Source organism: Ambystoma mexicanum, chromosome 6p (assembly GCF_040938575.1).
Source record: "Ambystoma mexicanum isolate Mex_15411 chromosome 6p, UKY_AmexF1_1, whole genome shotgun sequence".
Classification (NCBI taxonomy): domain Eukaryota; kingdom Metazoa; phylum Chordata; class Amphibia; order Caudata; family Ambystomatidae; genus Ambystoma; species Ambystoma mexicanum.
Window position 1 is genome coordinate 1189703209 of NC_090935.1, and position 18126 is coordinate 1189721334.

The 18126-nt window shown below is 45.6% G+C and overlaps 1 protein-coding gene across 1 annotated transcript in view; it reads left to right on the forward strand.

Moving 5' to 3' along the window:
- RORB (RAR related orphan receptor B) overlaps positions 1-18126 on the forward strand; it is a 534900-nt gene that overhangs the window by 333687 nt on the left and 183087 nt on the right. Inside the window, exon 2 of the mRNA XM_069625827.1 lies at positions 9716-9801. Within this exon, the coding sequence (XP_069481928.1) occupies positions 9716-9801 (86 nt within the window). The remainder of the gene's footprint in view (positions 1-9715; positions 9802-18126) is intronic.

Below are 18126 nucleotides of genomic sequence, written 5' to 3' on the forward strand. Positions count from 1 at the left end.
TATGGACCATTCTGTTTATTTGAACAGTACACCCACATCCTTTAGAAGTGACCTGGCAGGCTGTTGTAACACATTTTCATAGGCTACTACTTGATTGTGTTTTTCCCTGAAAATTCAAAATAGTGGGCCTCATTACGACCCTGGCGCTAATGGGTTAACAGCGCCGTAAGAGGCTGCAGCACCGTTAACCCATTAGCGCCTTACTACGAGGTCCCTTTGCGGGACCCGACCTGAATGGCTGGTCTAGACCAGTCGTTAAAGTAGGGACCCGCAAAGGGACCTTGGTGCTAAGTACCGCAATTTGCGGTACCATACTTAGCGCCTTCCCCAGTCCCATTGAGCCCTATGGGGCAAAAATGGGAATGGGTAAGGGCCAATGTTCAATGGAGAATTACCACCCCGCCAACCTTGGAATGGGGTGGTAATTCCCCATTGAACATTGGCAGATTCGTTACGATACCGGCACCAACCATGGTGCTAATAGTGCCATGGTTTAGCGTCAGTATCGTAATGAGGGCCAGTGTTTTGTTAACTAGCACATAATCAATGATGTACATATCATATCTCCTGGAACAGGATTTAAAACTGGCACAATTCTCATTCCAAAATATTTGAAAAGTGGTGAAGTTTTGCTCTGGCATATCATTTATGTTTGCCATTGTTCCAAGTGTGGCAGTGAAATACTCTATCAGGCAAACCATGATTGACAAGGCAGAACGACCCCATTTTCTGATGGGCACATAGGTGGGTTGATGCAGCATAACGTTGCCTTGTAGTGTGTCAGACCTAGGATCTGAAGTATTAGAATGTAACATGTGTTCTCCTTCAGAATTGTGTCTAAATAGCCTGCAACGAAAATGTCTTGCACAAATATGTGCTGTAAATGGGCATTCTGACTCATGACTTGAGATATTTTCTTGGGGGAAGTCAACCCATAGGAACATGATTTTGCTTGAGTATTTCTTCCTCTCCAGTTTCAAAGCAAGGTCCCCAGAGCTCGTTGGTAAATACCTCTGAAATCTGCATATATTCCAGACACGCTCTTTTCGACCAGCCCAAGAAAGATTTCCATAATGGTCTCCAGGCCTAACTTCGGTTATATCTTTCATATTGGTGTTCCGGCAAGTATTTTTACCATTGCGACTGGTTGAACATTTGTGCTAAGCACATCAACCAAGGTCCCAGAGTTTTCTGAAGTGCCTACTGCCAGAAGGCCTTATTTTCTGAGTTCTGCTTATTGTTTAGAAGCACTGTGATGTGTGATCTTTAATAGCGTGTGTGCTGGCTGGAAAGATGGGTCCTGGCCAATGATGAGTCTGACATCCTGGGATGTACCAGTGACTGCTTTAATAATTTCTTGTACATTACATCAGGTACATAAGGTCAGGTACCCATAAGTTAAGGGCAACATGCACCGACATCTTCTCTCAGGGTCTACATCTCCAACTGACTCTCACAGATCACCACTCATACATCAACATTCTCTCAGGCTGCATTCTCTGTCACTCACTCCAACATTCCATGCATTCTACTCAGGGTCCAGGGGAAGCTTAGTCACTACATATCTCCCCCGTTAATAATAACAAACAACACCTACCAGCAAAAGACACACAGTCACAAACACACACCATCCAATACACATGCATCTCTTACCACAAAACAGGAACACTCTACACACACACACACAAACCCCAACACCGTCCTCACCCTGTGGAACAATTACTTCTCCAAACGTCTCTCCCCTTTTCTACACAGTAAAGAAGAGACACCATCAACATCAACAAAGATACCCTTCCAAACGCCTAAACATTATCAGGCATAGAAGCCCTTCTAGAGATTTCCTCATCTCACAGTGCACAACATCACATCATTCACCCGGCTCCCTCACAGCCCTCTCCACACCACAACTCACAGGCTGCACACACCACAATGCCCATTCAACCAGGCTGGATATTCCGAATACCCGGATAGCCAACACCACACACTCAGTGTCACTATCCCACATGTGCCCATGTTGAAAAACACCTTCTACACACACCTCCTCAACTACAAGGAGCTCTTCATAACACCACTCACCGCATCATACAACTATTCATCATACCACAGGACATAAGTCAACACTTTTCTTCACTAACACTTCAACATGTCATACAATTTCAATACATTTGCATTTCTATTAACAATGAGTTCTATTCTTAAAATTCCAAGTTCTCTACCATGAATAAAAGTCCCACATGTAAAAGTGAAATCATTAGTGTGGCAAAATTTCACAAATCACCTTTCTGAACTCCTTTTACTGCAAAACTAACCAGTCCACACTGCCTATTAATCTTTAAAGTCCATCTGTGGGAAAAAACTGTTAAACATAACTTTTACTATTAACTCACAAATATCCACTTCACTACTGTGCAATCCTAATAAAGGCGATGACTCCCAAACTCATCCAGTGCACACAAAATCAGTTGCACACATCATCTCATCACATTCATCATAGAATATCTACAGGCCTCACATCACATGTACTATAACAACTAGTAACCCTAACAAAAACAAATAAACCAATTTGTCTTCATTGCTGCTCCTCCTGTCAGCATCAACTTAAAACAAAAGTACCTCTGGGGACACGGCCCCACGTCCCACTGGTCTCTTGACCAGCCCATTTCCAATAACTCTGTCAGTACTCTTCTGTGAATGCTCAGCGTACTGCAGTTGTTCGCCGGCATTCGCTTCATTTTCTTTATCTGCTGCAATGCCGAACACTCTAGCAGTGCCGCCCACGAGCAGCACCCACAATGATGTAAGGCTGCCTCTCCATCTCACCCCTTAAGCCGCACAGTACTGAATAAACAATGCTGTGCTTTACTCCTGTAGTGCTTTCATTCCTCAGCAAAGTCACAATTCGAGCTTCTCAGCCCCTCCAAAGTGCTGCTATGGGCTCCAAATCCCTCCAAGTGCTCTGCTAGAGGACACATAAGCCGCTTCAAAGTGCTGCAATGGCTTCAAGTCCCTTCATGTTATGGTGCCTCACCCCCACCCAGGCACTCATTCTTCACAGCTCCTTTATCCAATGCCCTTTTGCCTGCTGGCTGGCACCTCGCTGGCGCCTGGTCCTGGTGCTGCCCTCTACATCCAGCGTTGTGATGAGGGTCTACATCTCCAACTGATTCTCACAGATCACCACTCATACATCACCATTCTCTCAGGCTGCATTCTCTGTCACTCACTCCAACATTCCATGCATTATACTCAGGGTCCAGGGGAATCTTAGGCACTAGCCTAAGCCCAACTGGTTTGTATAGATGCATTTTTAGAAAACCACCAACAAATGCATATAACTTTAACATTGTTTGTAAACCTACTGTACCTCTGTATATTATCTCTCTGTAATATAATATTATCTGCACATATTTCGTAAGTGTGTAAACTATATTTTTGCAACATTATCATTGCTCGATTTTTGTAATATGTAAGCTTTGCATATTCTTTCTGCTGCGCCCGGTTACCTTGGGGTCTGGTGCAGATTGGTTTGTCGGAACTGCCGTGTTCAAATCTGAATCGTAGAAATGTCTAATGTAGGAACATCGTAATCGTTCATGTGCTGATCCATTGCTCGACGGCGCACTCATCTCTTTCCTCCATATCGAGCTTCTGCTCAGTCGTGCCCTGATGGCCCTGCAACCATTTCATTTAGTGGGCTTATTGCAGTAACTGATGGCAATGACGTCAAGTAAATTCTTTACATTAACAAAACCATTTCTCTTTGTTATATTCCTCTTATCACAATATCGTTTTTCAATGCCCCTTCACATGTTCTATAGCCCTACCTTTTCCCCTCATAATCCTTTTCGAAGATCACCCACCCAAACTCTATGGGGGAATAAATAATACTACATCATGCACTGTGCCTCTTCTTGTAAATGCAGACGCAAATTGGATATGTTCGTTCAACTGCCCGTGGCGCAACATATCTGCATAGGATTCGCACTGCCTTCGTTTTTTTTGTCATTGCCAAATGTATCAACTGAACTGCTTTTTTCTCCCCTGCTGATAAAAATGTGTGAAGCTGTGAAAATATGACCATTTCCTCTACGTCACTAGAAAATATTTGAAAGAATCTGACAATTTCTCCTGATGCCATTAGTAAATATGTGGAAATCTAGTCAATGAACAGTACACAAAGACTTCCCAGTCTGGCGCGGCTCCATTTACAGCTCCGCTTTTATATGCGTTTGCACCTTACTTTGCCTTGCGGCCGGCCTACTGTGGGCAAAGGAGGCCTATGAACAGCACCTCATACATTTGCGGAACGTAGGTGTCTCCCTCTCTGCACGGATTTCATTTGGATAGACGGAGTACTGTGACATGCTACCTACCTATCATACCCTGGGGAACGTGTCACAGATAAGCCAACGTCATCTCAAGACAGTGCAGCATGTCTGTGGTGCGTGGCCTAACACCCACCCACTATCATGATAGTGACTCACACCAACAGCACACACAATGCCAGTGCTACATTTATGTTTGCCCCTTGTGTGAATTTGGCATCTGATGTACCATTATTTTTTCTCAGCACACAGCTGAGTTTTCCACAGAACCACTCTGAATATGAGCCCGTTTTGTGCTGTCGAAAGTGCAGACTTGTCATTGTACTCGCCGGTCTGTGATGTCACACCATCTCTTGTCAAGATCTCGTCGTGTTTACTCTGCGTGGGATCAGAGAATTCAGACCCAAACATGGCGGCAGGGTGGGAGCAGAGACGGACCTTTTCGTGAGATGGGATTTCATCTCTCTGCGCTGACTTCACCCCCAAAGCTCACATTTTGCATATTAGTCACCATCCCCAAGCGCGGTGGGTTGCTTTACACTGAGCTCTGGGAACCCTTCAGTGCTGCACATGGGAAATTGGTAAATTCGCTCGACAAGTAGACCACAGAGAACAGGGCAATCCCGGAAGATCCTGCAGTGAGAGAGTTAGCGATAGATCCTCATAATGCCAGCTTGACAGACAGATCAGTTCTGCCCTGAAACAGAGATGCAAGGATTCCATGTGTGTGTGCTGTTTGCAAAAGATCACAAAACATGTTGAGCAGTGTGCTTTTGGCCTTTTCCACCACACCACGAATGCAGCTTTTACAAGCGATGTTCTCCTGGTTGCCTAACCCTTAAATGAATCATTGTGATCCAGAGTGCTGCCGTTTTGTAAAAACCCTAATGGACTTGATCTTCCCAGGATGTGTCCTGCTCTGCCAATCAAGGGACTGTGATGCATATTGACCTGGAGTGCCCGTGAAACCCTGGGATCTAACACTGGTGTGTTTTAATTAGTTTGACGAAATCAGAGCATCGAATCCATCATCCGTTAGGCTGCAGCGCTCTTAATTGGCTTGATTTATTCAGATGCCCGTGGCATCCTGTACCAGGGAACCTGCATTGTGCGTCTACATGCTGTCTGTGGCTCTTCCTGGTGCAAACCTGCAAGGATAGTGGGCCAGGCTCAACTGCAGAATAAAGGAGGAAATCTGCAAATCCCATACACATTGTTGCAAATTTAGGGGGAAGGGACCCCAGCAGTTCTCGACAGGATAGCTATGACATTATAGCTTTGCTCAGGGCAAAGTATGATTGACACTGGCTGACTAGATTTGAATGTGGGTGTATGAAAGGCCAGTATGTACATGCACACTGCACTTATAGCTCTGTATGTGTTGGGTGGGAAGGACACAAACCAGTAGTGTTCCAAACCGGTCTCTTTTTACCACCCATCCTCATAATGAGCTGGAACTGCATTTCTGAGAATACTGAGTCAATGAACTATGATCATGAGTTGAAATATGACCTGAAAATGTGTATTTTGTACTCGAAATTTTTAATTCACGGATCAGGTGAATGTCAAATTATTTCTTGCTTTGAACAAAAGGAGAGCTCGAAAAAAGGAAATGTCCACAACATTTTACTGATGCATTTCTACCCCTCCATTTTGAGGAACATATACGTTCACCCTGGAGTCCTCATTCCACCCAACAGCACAATTGTGCTATTATAGCGCACCATGCCTTGAAATAGGCACAGGATGATGTGCAATGTGAATGGTAATTGGCTTGATATGCTGCTGTGCCACATGCATTTCCATCACTTGCCAGGGAGGGACCTTTGCTTTTTAATGTTTAAAATGTGTTATTTAAATTATACTACATGTCCATGCTGTGTTTACGAACCTCGTGGTGGTACACGTTTTATGAGTCATGGCGCCTCATTACGAGTTTGGAGGCAGCCTTCAAACTCGGGTCCGGATCGGGGTCCGGGTTCCTTGAATGAGGAATTACTGGGCCATTCCAACCTTGGAGGACCCGGTAATTCCTCATTCAAAAAACCCATCCCGATTCCCATTTGAGCCCCCATAGGGCTCAATGGGAATTGGGATGGAGCTAATAACGGGCCTGTTAATAAGGGGCCTGTTATTAGCTCCCTGGTCCCCTTGTGGGAGCGCAAAGGACATCTGGTCTGACCAGACGTTCTGAGCGGGTCGCGCAAGGGAACCTCGTAATAGGGCGGAATGGGTTTACCGGCACCATTACCGGCGCCGGTAAACCCATTCCGTCAACCTCGTAATGAGGCCCATGGTCCCTTAAATATTTCATGCAGTCATCACATGCACACAAAGTATTCCTATTAAAATACCTCAAATCTTCTAATAAAGCCCTTTACCTTTAATTATCTCACGAAATCTGTGCATGTGTTTGGTCCAATTGTTTCAGTAAATTTAAATTAAATTAAACTAAAGACTCTCGTCCGTTTTACTTCAACTCTGTGGTACTATTCTTCAGTCAAAAAGTCTCTAAACATCCATCATTTCTCCTATTTTTCCTGAATGTGTTTTTGTTTTCTACAAACCTCCTTTTTTTGTCTTAAGGGTGTGCACCAAATACTAAGCACATATCTCCAATGCATCTTCATCTCCAATGTATTCTAATGGCTGGCATTGGTTCCCTCTGTGTGTATCTCATGCACTCCTGCATATATTTGCACTCCGGCATACAATTTCGTATGCTTGAAAATGGAATTCGGGGCTGTGTGTTATTTGTGGAATCAATTGATTTAAAAAATCTCCGAAATTTGAAACATTGGTTTTTGACGATTTTGAATATCTAAATTAGCAGGAACTGTTGTACTTGTACGCCAGGTGATTAGTTACAGTCAGTGAAGTTCTTTCTAACTTTCGTCCGATTTCTTTGCTTCCTTTCTTTATTAAATTGCCTGATACACTGATTTCTCCTTTGTTCAGCTCTTTCCTTGAGAAATCCGTTTTTTTATCCCTTCCAGCTAGGCTTTCGTCCTGGTCAGGGGAACAGAGACTGTTTTGTAGTAGATGATCTCGCCCAGCTCTCTGAACAGGGTGAGGTGGGGGCACTGATTCTGGATTTGTCATCTGCATTCGACACTGTCGACCACTCCATCCCGGTTGTGCGATTGATTGAGGCCAAGGTGTCCGACCAGGTGTTGGCCTGGTTGGAGTCCTTTCTAACTGGGCATACTCAGTCTCTCTCTCTCTCTCTCTCTCACCCTTTTCCTCTGTTCCTCCCACCCTTTCCTGCGGTGTTCCTCAGGGCTCTGATTTGTCCCCTAAAATTTACACCCACAAACTATGCTGATGACACCCAGGTTCTCCTGGAGTTGACAGGTAATTACGTAGTCCCTGAACGAGGTGTACACTGCAGTCGAATACTGGATGCCATTAAATTCCCTCGCCCGTAACAACGAAAACACAGAGCTGCTCATCATTGCCTCTGGCCCTCGGTTAAAGAAATTAGACACTCTGTATAAATACTTTACCATATGGATGACCGGAAGCTTGAAGACTTTGGGGGTGTATTTCTGCTCTCCTGAACATCCGTGAAGACTTGCTCTCCAACCTTGACTCTAACACTCCTTGTGTTCTCATTTTTCTCGATCTCTCTTCTGCCTTTATACTGTCAACCATGCCATCCTGCTCAACCGTCTCTGTGATAACCTGGGTATCACTGGTCAGGCTCTGGCGTGGCTGACTTCTTTCCTTTCCAATCGACCCTCCCAGGTCCAACTTGGGTCCTTCCTCTCTGACGTCTTCTTCTCCACCTGTGGTGTTCCCCAGGGATCTAATCTCTCTCCCTGGCTTTTCAACCAGTATCTGTCACTCCTCGCCCACTGCATCGCCGCCCTCTGCCCCAACTTTCAGTGCTATGCGGACGATACCCAGCTCATTTTCAGGCTACCCTCGGCCTCCTCCTCTCCTTCCCTCATCTCTGACTGTCTGTCTGCTATCCAGGAATGGTGTGCCGCCAATGACCTCTGCCTTAATGCCAGTAAGACTGAGATTCTACTCATTGGCACACCCACTCCCTCCTTCCCTGCAGCTCTCTGGCCGGCCTCTCTTGGCCCTCTTTCTGCTCCTACCTGCAAGGCTAAAAACCTCGAGGTCATCTTTGACTCTACACTCTCCTTCTCTCCTCACATATCTGACGTCTCTAAGAAGTCACACTACCAGCTGCACCTCCTCAGAGGTATTCTTCCCTTCCTCTCCTTCCCCCAGAAGCTCACTGTCTCCCGAGCCCTGGTTCTCTCGAAGCTGGACTACTGTAACAGCCTCTATCTTAATCTGCCTGCCTCCACTCTCCGCCCTCTGCAACTCATCCAGAACAGAACTGCGAGACTTGTCCTTGGCCTCAAGCCCAGGGACCGTATCTCTACAGGACTGAAATCTCTACACTGGCTCCCAGTGGCTGCGAGGATTAAGTTCAAAACCCTCTGCATTATCCACAAGGCCTTCTGGGGCCTGTGGCCAAAATACTTTCAACTCTCTCTTCCTAAATATCTTCCTTCCCGAGCCCTTCGCTCATCCGTCTCCAACTCCCTCAGGGTCAGCCGCTTCTCAAAGCAACGAGCTGGGGGTAGATCTCTCTCCGCGGCAGGGGCCTCCCTTTGGAACAGCCTTCCTGCCTCCCTGAAACTTGAGGAGAACCAATTACGGCACCACAAAATTGCCGTGCCGTAATTAGCGCCTTCCCCATTCCCATAGATCCCTATGGGGCAGAAATGGGAATGGGGAAGGGAAATGGTGGAAGGGGGATTTACCGCCCCTCCAACCTTGGACTGGGGTGGTAAATCCCCTTTCCACCAAGGCGGTGCCGGTATTTTACCGGCATGAGCCATGGTGCTAATAGCGCCATGGCTCACCGCCTACCGTGTAATGAGGCCCACAGTCGTATGGATCTCTGTGGACCCTGCCCTGTTTGATTGTCCTCCCTTGTACAACACTAAAATGCATACCCATCGACAATATACTTCTCAATCACACACCCCTCATAGCATTCCCTCCTCTTTGGTCCTGACTACTGTCAAAATACCTTAGCAACTTGTATAATTTGGAAAGCGCTCATGTTTCAGGTCACAGTACTTCACTATCAAGTAAACGGGAAGGTGACACACACAGGGACCACGGAAGGAAGAGCAGAGTCTTACGGTCAAGCTCTATTTGGATCAAATTCTGTAAATGACATTGTATTTATGTCAAATTGTTGAGATCAAATGTCAGATTTATTTCCTACAATCATGATGATCTAATTAATTTTAGTGAGGGGTCCTTAATCATTGTACAAGTGTAACATGTATTTATCTCTGTGGATGGTGAGAGAGAAGTCAATAAGCAACAGACTGAAATGGCAATATTCTTTCTTTCAGCACAAATTGAAGTGATACCATGCAAAATATGTGGAGATAAATCTTCCGGAATCCACTACGGCGTCATTACATGTGAAGGTTGTAAGGTAGGAAATGCACGTATGAAGCATGACAGCATATGTTTCTTCCTTGTATCATTTTGCACAAGTGAATGCTCTTCAATGCAGTTCACACCTGTTTGTAATAGGCTGAAGAAGTTGCTAGTCAATGTGGGTTTTTTTGGATGTGATTACTGTTGCCCTCTGTCATATTTTCTCATTCGACGTTGAGACAACATTCTTTTTGATGTTTTTCTCCTTTTTATTGCAGGTTTACTATGTGTGTAGTTTCCCAAGTAGTATGGTAACACATAATGTATCAACATGTTTTTATGGCTCGCTATTTACTAATTAATCTATGAATCAGCATGTCTCTTAAAAGCAGGAGAACACCAAAAAAGAGGAGGATGGATGAAGGGGGAGAGAGGTGGCGTTTGAGGGATATGTTCAAATGTGTGCAAAGAGTATGAGGGTGATCCTGACTACACACTGGGTGGTTCTAAGGAAGGAGAAGCTTTGTAGCGTTCAGGACAGTCTTTCTTTCATTTCCACCATTTGAGACTCTTATCAGAGCCAATGCTGAAGCTGCAGAGTAGCTGCATGTGTTGGCACTCATCTGTGCCAGTCCTGGCCCGGACAACTGCTGGCAATTACCAGTAGAAAGCTCTAAATTATACTCATTGGATCAACTCTGGTTTATGTTGTAATGCTGCCTTACACAATGACAGGAATACATCTTGCCTTTTGTAACTCAAAACTGGAACTCCTCAAACTTGTCTGTTCTACCCAACAAGGCCGTTACACCTGTCCTGATGAGAAGCCTTCTTATTTACTGATGAACACCCATAGAACCATTAATATACATGGTATGCTAATCAACTAGAAATCAGCAGTTACCCACAGAGCATACACTTTTGATGTTATCTTTGATGAATTGGATTCTGCTCCACAGGAGTACAAGGATATGTAGGGGGAAAAGGACCACTTAGCTCTCACACTTGTACAAACCAAAACACAACGCAGTCATAAAGGTAAACAGGGACCGTTAAGAGATGTACCTCCTCCGCCTTTTGTTGTAACATGGGCTATGCTCTTAAGATGGATATGAAGGTGAACCAGTAGTGCCCAAACAACACAGTAACACACTCCCCAAAAAAGAAAAGGTACAATCAAGGTTCTATAAAAAATAAGTATACTTTAACCGAACACACCATCTGCATGTAGAACAAATAGAAAATAATGTGCAAAAACCCACCCCAAAGGAAGAACAGGGAAGATGCAACAGACAGGAGAAAGTAGTACTCTGAGTGTGTTTCCCGGGGTGGTAAGTAAATCACTATCCACAAAAAGGATATATCTTGGATGGAAGTTGGAGCGATCATGACCTAACCAGTGTCTAGAGTCCAAGTGGATCGAGGAGGCAGTTCTGAGGCAACAATACCTGGATTCATTAATTGGTCAGTTGACAGAGTCATACCTGGAGATGAATGTAGGTGCCAGCAGATCACGCTCAGTTTGGGCACGTTGGATCGTGTGGACCCATGCAGCAAGTGGCTGTCGAGTACAGGCAAAGTCGGTAGGCTCTGTGCAGTTGAAGGGCGGCTCTTGAGGATGCAGGATGGGCAGTCCCAGGTTTGCTTTGCACTTGGCCAGGCTGAGTCAGGCTTTAGCCACCAGGAGGGGTCAATGAGTGACTCTCAAGTGGTTCAAGTCGGCGGACAACAGTTGTCGAAGTGTTGATCTTGGGTGTGTCAATGTGCAGGTCGATGAGGCTGTGATTCAAGAACTAGCTGTGTCAACCATGGTTGTAACCCCTGGTTAGAGTTGGTGTGTGACTCTCCAGTGATTCAGTTCAGGTCCCAGAGTGGAGTAGTTGCTTCAGGCTTATCAGTTACAAGCTTTATCTACGACATGATGCAGTGTTGAGCTGGTTTAAAATACAAGCAAGTTCGAAGTGGTAGAGGAGAGCAACAACCAGCTCCAGTGCCTTCTCACTTGTTCCAGGTGCAGTGAACACGGAGCCACCAGTTTGGTGTGGTAAAACAAGGAGCTTCAGCTAATCTTGCCCTCCGGTTGCTATGATGCCTGCTCAGAGGGACTCAAGGACAGGATGGTTCCATTCATGTCTGCTCTCCCAGCTCCGGCAATTCCAGTGCAGAGTGGTAGGTCCTGGTCCACAGCATAGGTGACTCCCGATGTGCCCTGGGAGTGGGTAGGAGATAGATCTTCCTTCTGTCTTGGATGATTCCTACTTCACCGTAGGCTTTGCTTTGGAATGTACAACTTTCCCAAAGGAAGTCCAGTGAGTTCTTCAGAGCAAATCTGTGGCCTAAAAGGATCTGAGAGGACCTGAGAGAATTGAATGAAGGGGTGGGAGACCCCTTCTTTTAAAGGTAAAAGTTCCCAGGTGATTGGACTAAAGCCAGCCTGACTTCGTGGTCCAATACCTTCGCTTGAATGAAGCAGACTTTGCCCTACTGATGTCAAAACCCAAGTGCTTTGCTCCAGCAAAGTGGAGGGGACAGGAAAGCTGTGCGGCTGTCTCGAGAGGAGGGTGTTACCTGCCCTCACAAAGAGATCGAAGAGGAGATGCGGCCCTCCAGGTTCTTGACCCGCCATGTGGGTGGCTACACCCAGCTGACCAAAATATACATCACCTTCCTTAGCATAACTGACTCATAGAAGCCGACACATGTGCGATATCAATTAGGATGTGATAGTTATGATCATAAGTAGAACCATGCACTATGCCTAAACCTAGGCATAACTTTATTTAAGAGAATATCCTGCCACCATTATTGGTTACTTATTATCATTGTGCATATCTCAAATGATGCCCTTGTGCGTCTGAGACTTGTCTGTCACTACTGCTGTCAAATGGGCATCGGTGACCTCTGAACCTGCTTGGTGCCACGGGTAGAGCAGGTGTTGCAATTCGGGATACTGAGGCAGGAGGACACAGAATCATACTATGCTTTTGGAATTAATGAAAGGGAAATATCATCAACAAATTACCCTTTCATAGATTGAATTATCTGCTTCATTTTATTTTTTAATAAAAATCAAAAAAGCCAGGTCTTTGCACATCTGAGAGATGACACTTCCTCACATTATCTCAGAAATGAAATGTGATCTGCTATCCATCACTGAAACATGCCTCTCGTACAGCAACACAGTCTTCATATCTGACTTCATACCCGCAACCAACAAAATGATATGATCAAGCGACCAAGACAGGTAGAGGGTCAGTGTTGATCTGCACGCATCTCTGTTTTCAGTGTCCAGTTTCACAAAATGTAACATTCATTTGTCTTTATTTATCAGCCAAGGGCCGCATCCAATTTCTCCTTGGAATCCCTGGACTTAGTCTTCACCTCCCCATCTATACATTGTGACTCACCTGAATGCCTGAGCGGCACAGCTTCGGTGCCTGGATTCCAAGGTTTGATAGAAAGCCTGATGTCACTTAAATTTGAACAAGGTTTTGGAACATCTGAAACTAAAACCACACGCATAATAGTAAAGGACATATATTAGATGTTCTTTTTTCTCCCAACAAGAAATTACTCATGGATTCCCATATTCTTTCTTGACATCCTCTATCTTTCTACTTCTCTACCATTAGGCAGAATGTGTCTCAAAGTATCCCCTACACCAAAATAAAACATATATGTGTTTGTTGATACAAAAGAAAACAAGATGTTGGTTCCTTAATTAGGATAGCAAAGTAATATGTGTCTGAGATTTTGTGGTCTTGACCACTTGCTCAGACAGATGGAGAAATGTACTCAGGCCTGTAACTGAAGCCCCGGGGCATAAACAGACATGTAATGCTCCTCCCTGCTTGAGGTTTATTGCTATTAGTACCCCAGCACGTTTTACCGGGGTACTAATAGTGTTTTTATTTTGAGTTAGAAATGACGTGTTTGCCGATTCTCAGTTCTAGATAAAAACTACAAATGAATATAGCCACCATGGATCGGGAAGAAGGGAACTACATGTAGTCCCTTCTCCCTTTCCATTGTGGTCATTGTGGGATCTGGGATGCGCCGGGAACACTTGTGTTCCTGGTGCCTACGAGGGATGTGCACGATAATTGGGGTGGGGTTGAGGGGGTTTTGTTAATGTGGAAAAAGGGGTGGGGATGAGGGTAAGGGGCAAGGGCTGCAGGGGAAGAGCACACTTACCTTCATCCCGCCAGATGAATGGGCGGCCCCCCTCTGAGGATGCTTAGAGTGGGGTCTATACCTGTGTAGTAAAGACCCTGTTCTGGGCCTTCTCAGTGGTTGGGAGGCTGCCACTCCCTCCTCTACTAATACGACTTAACTAGCCCCTTTTGAGATTCCTTATTTCCTTATCTCTACCTGCCTGTGTACCTGATTTGTAGCTTGTTTATAGATGCATGCATTACAGATGTTAACCCCCTACATGACCTCCCACATTGTACTGTTCAAGTTTGAATGGTACACTGTCTTAAGTGGGGCATAAGTCAGTTAAGAGATGGGTGAACATACACTCTGTCCTCTCTGAGAGAGCGCTGTCTGGAAGGCTGTAGGGGACAGGATAGTGTCAGTCATGGGTCTTGGAAGGTGCATCCCTGCAAAGCTCGGTATATGTCAGGGTGGTCAGCTTTGCAGAGGGATTTGAAGGTTCCTGCCTCATGTCAGAGCCTGCCCATTCTTCATGATTGCGATTAATCACAATACAATTTGGTATTTGATACCAACATCACACTGGGCTCCATAAATCAAAGGCCTAACTCATGAATGGTTGTGCCCTTATGTCTACCAACCTTCTAGAGACATAGGCCTGATATTTGTATGAATGTTCTACCCCCGATCTTGCAACGGGGCCAGCCTGACATATTTCAAGTTTCAACAGGACGGCACCTACCATTAGAGGAAGTGGATCGGAGGAGGGAGAAAAAGCTTGGTGTGGTTTGTGAGAGAAGCAGGTGTAGCGAGCGTTGTAAAAGGAACTTAGCAATGTCCAGCATGTCAACAGCAAGGTCACTAGCCAGGAACAGGGATTTCTGATGGAAATGGTTGGACAATGAGCCTTATATCCATTCCGTCATTTGAGAATGCTGTTGGCTCATTGAACACAGATAGGCTAGAAGAAAGTCATAATAGGAAATGGCACATAGTGTAGGTGCTTAGAATACTGCCTTTTGTGGCCTAGCATACATTGTCTGTCAGTGTCTCAGCTGGCATTGATTAGTTAGTTTGTTATGATATGATATATGATATGATATGATATGATATGATATGGCATTTGTAACGCGCCTATACACAAGTGTTTCAAGGCGCGACGAGGCAGGGAGCGGGGAGCAAGGGGAAGACAGACAACGATCCTACTAGGCCAGGTGACATTCAGACCGCGCAAGTGCAGGGGTAGGGGGAAGGGAAAAAGTGCAAGGGGAAGGGGAGGGAGAAGTGCAGTACAAAGTAAGTAGAATAAAAAATAAATAGGGCCAGCTGGTGGCAAGTGCAAGGTAAGTGCAGACAAGTGCTGGGATGGAGGGGCTGTAGGGATACAGACACAGTCCCACAGTGCAGGGGTTGCCAGGGAGGCAGTGCAAGTGGAGAGTGGCTGGGCCCAAGACCGAGGTCGGTGAGGGTGGCCCAGTTGCAGATTCAGTGCAGTTTCAGTGAAGAATTTAGCAGGGGAGAGGTAGAGAGAAAGCAGAAGCAAAGAGGAAGGTTTTGAGGTGCTTCCGGAACCGGAAATGGTTCTCCTCAAGTTTCAGGGAGGCAGGAAGGCTGTTCCAGAGGGAGGCCCCTCCCGCGGAGAGAGATCTACCCCCAGCTTGTTGCTTCGAGAAGCGGCTGACCCTGAGGGAGTTGAAGACGGATGAGCGAAGGGCTCGGGAAGGAAGATATTTAGGAGGAGAGAGTTGAAGGTATTTAGGCCCCAGGCCCCAGAAGGCCTTGTGGACAATGCAGAGGGTTTTGAACTTAATCCTCACAGCCACTGGGAGCCAATGTAGAGATTTCAGCCCTGGCGAGATACGGTCCCTGGGCTTGAGGCCAAGGACAAGTCTCGCAGTTCTATTCTGGATGAGTTGCAGAGGGCAGAGAGAGGAGGCAGGCAGATTTAGATAGAGGCTGTTACAGTAGTCCAGCTTCCAGAGAACAAGGGCTCGGGAGACAGTGAGCCTCTGGGGGAAGGAGAGGAAGGGAAGAATACCTCTGAGGAGGTGCAGCTGGTAGTGTGACTTCTTAGAGACATGAGATATATGAGGAGAGAAGGAGAGTGTGGAGTCGAAGATGACCCCGAGGCTTTTTGCCTTACAGGTAGGAGCAGGAAGAGGGCCAAGAGAGGCTGGCCAGAGAGCTGCAGGGAAGGTGGGAGTGGGTGTGCCGATGAGTAGAATCTCAGTCTTACTGAGATTCTTGTTAATGTGCTCCAGGTCATTGTGGAATTTACCCTCCAGTATTTAGCTGGGCACTTAGAAGTCATTTAGCTCTGAGTGATCATGTCTTTGTTGGTGGATTATTTGGGACGTTGAACAAGGTGTTGGCAATGTCTGGGTTGGTCAATCTATATTTATTAACGAGGTGCCTAAGTCACAGGAAGTGTCACTAATAGTGGTTGCATCAGTGGCTTGTATGTGCAAAGAGAAAGTCAGATGATGTGGGTGAGAAAACCCTTGAATCCGAGCAATATGCTGCGCACTGGAGAGTGGGCATAGGAGCGTATGGTGTGATCCCTGTACACTCTAGCAATGCCCCCATATTGTGTATTGTCATTCATTAGGATGACGTTTCAGTTATTGTGAAGCTATACAAACCGTCTTGTGAACACTCAAGGAACGTTTATCCACGAACCACTTTCTTATGATGAATGGGATGAGTGCCCAAGATACGATCACACGTCTTTTGACACGTTATGGCCAAGGAACATGCATTAAGGAACTTGTAGTCAAGGCTGTGGTGGAGGGTGGGCTTGCAGGAGGTGTTGGTGGTAAGATGGTTAGAGTATAGGCTGGGTTGGGTAGAAGTAGAATGCCCGAGGTAAATATGGAGCAGAGTTCACGCAGGGTTTTCGAGTTGCGATTTGTAAATGTATTAAAGTCTCACTTTTCACATACCCAGGTGGGCCTTGGAATGACTTAACAGCAGTCAAATGTTGTACAATGTTTTGTCACCAAGGGCTCTGCTCATGATGGATGATGATCTCAAAGCTATAGGAAATGGTTAAAAAAGAACAGCTACTGAAATGTGCCCAACCCTATCCACAACACTAAACTAGGGGCAACATCCCCATTTCCTGAGAACAAATAAAAGTATATCAAAGTGGCATTGGATATAGCTCTGTTTTTGGAATTCATCTTTCTTTAACCTTCGCTGATGCACTTGTTGTCCTCTGTGTCGCGTGAACACATTGAATATGATACATGTCCTGCTAGAGCGTGATTTCCATGTGATGTTGTGTTGCAGTATATGTGGGTGTGTATGAACAGGGGGTGAGAGGGGCAAAAAGAACTGTTTCCTCTCATTGCTATAACGTACCATGGTGTGGGAGTGGGAATGAGTTCCTTGACGTGAAGCAAGACAACATACAGGACAAAATTGCATAATATGTATTGCTTGCTTGGAAAAATGATGAACATCACCGAATGGGAAAACCCACCTTGTCCAAGCGGACAGCAAAATAGTCAGAGTGGCTCATTTACCCAGCCATCTGGTTATTGCCATCCAGTGGCTCATTAGAGAGACTATGAACATGATTCTGCTGGCATAGATAGCCAAGCGCTTTCCTGCCACATCCCCTCCCGAGAGTGGCAGTACATCTGTGTCTACTACCTTGAGAGTGGGAGTGTTCCCTTGGACCACACCTACCTGTCCAGGGTTCAGGGAGACATGTGGGCACCCCCTGAGAAAGTCGCCTTGATTTATACGAGCTAAATACTAAAAATGCGGGCAGTTTTATTGGCCAGGCTTCACCAAGACTGCTGTGGTTGCATAATGGCAGAGGCTGAAATGTAAAAGTAGTGGAACTATGGAAAAGAAGCGTGGGGCGGCGGTCTGAGGCGGGCCTAGTGAAAGAGCATGGAAGAAGGAGGCACCAGAAAAGGCAAAATTATTCTCACTGACTGGAACAGGAGAGTTACAATAATACATTTTTTTAATTTATTTTTTTAAATTAAGTCATTTTACCACTTTGGGTCTTGCGCAGATCCTGCTCCTGGATAAAAATTGGCACGGTTCAATCAGCAGAGCCTGTGGGTGTAGGCTCCCAATGCGGGAAGAGTTAAACAAAAACTGCCAATCAAAATGTTTATTGTAAAACAATACTGAACCGTCCATATCTGACCACTAATTTTGCACCACTGAATAGTCAAGTCACACAGGATGCCACTTAAAAGAA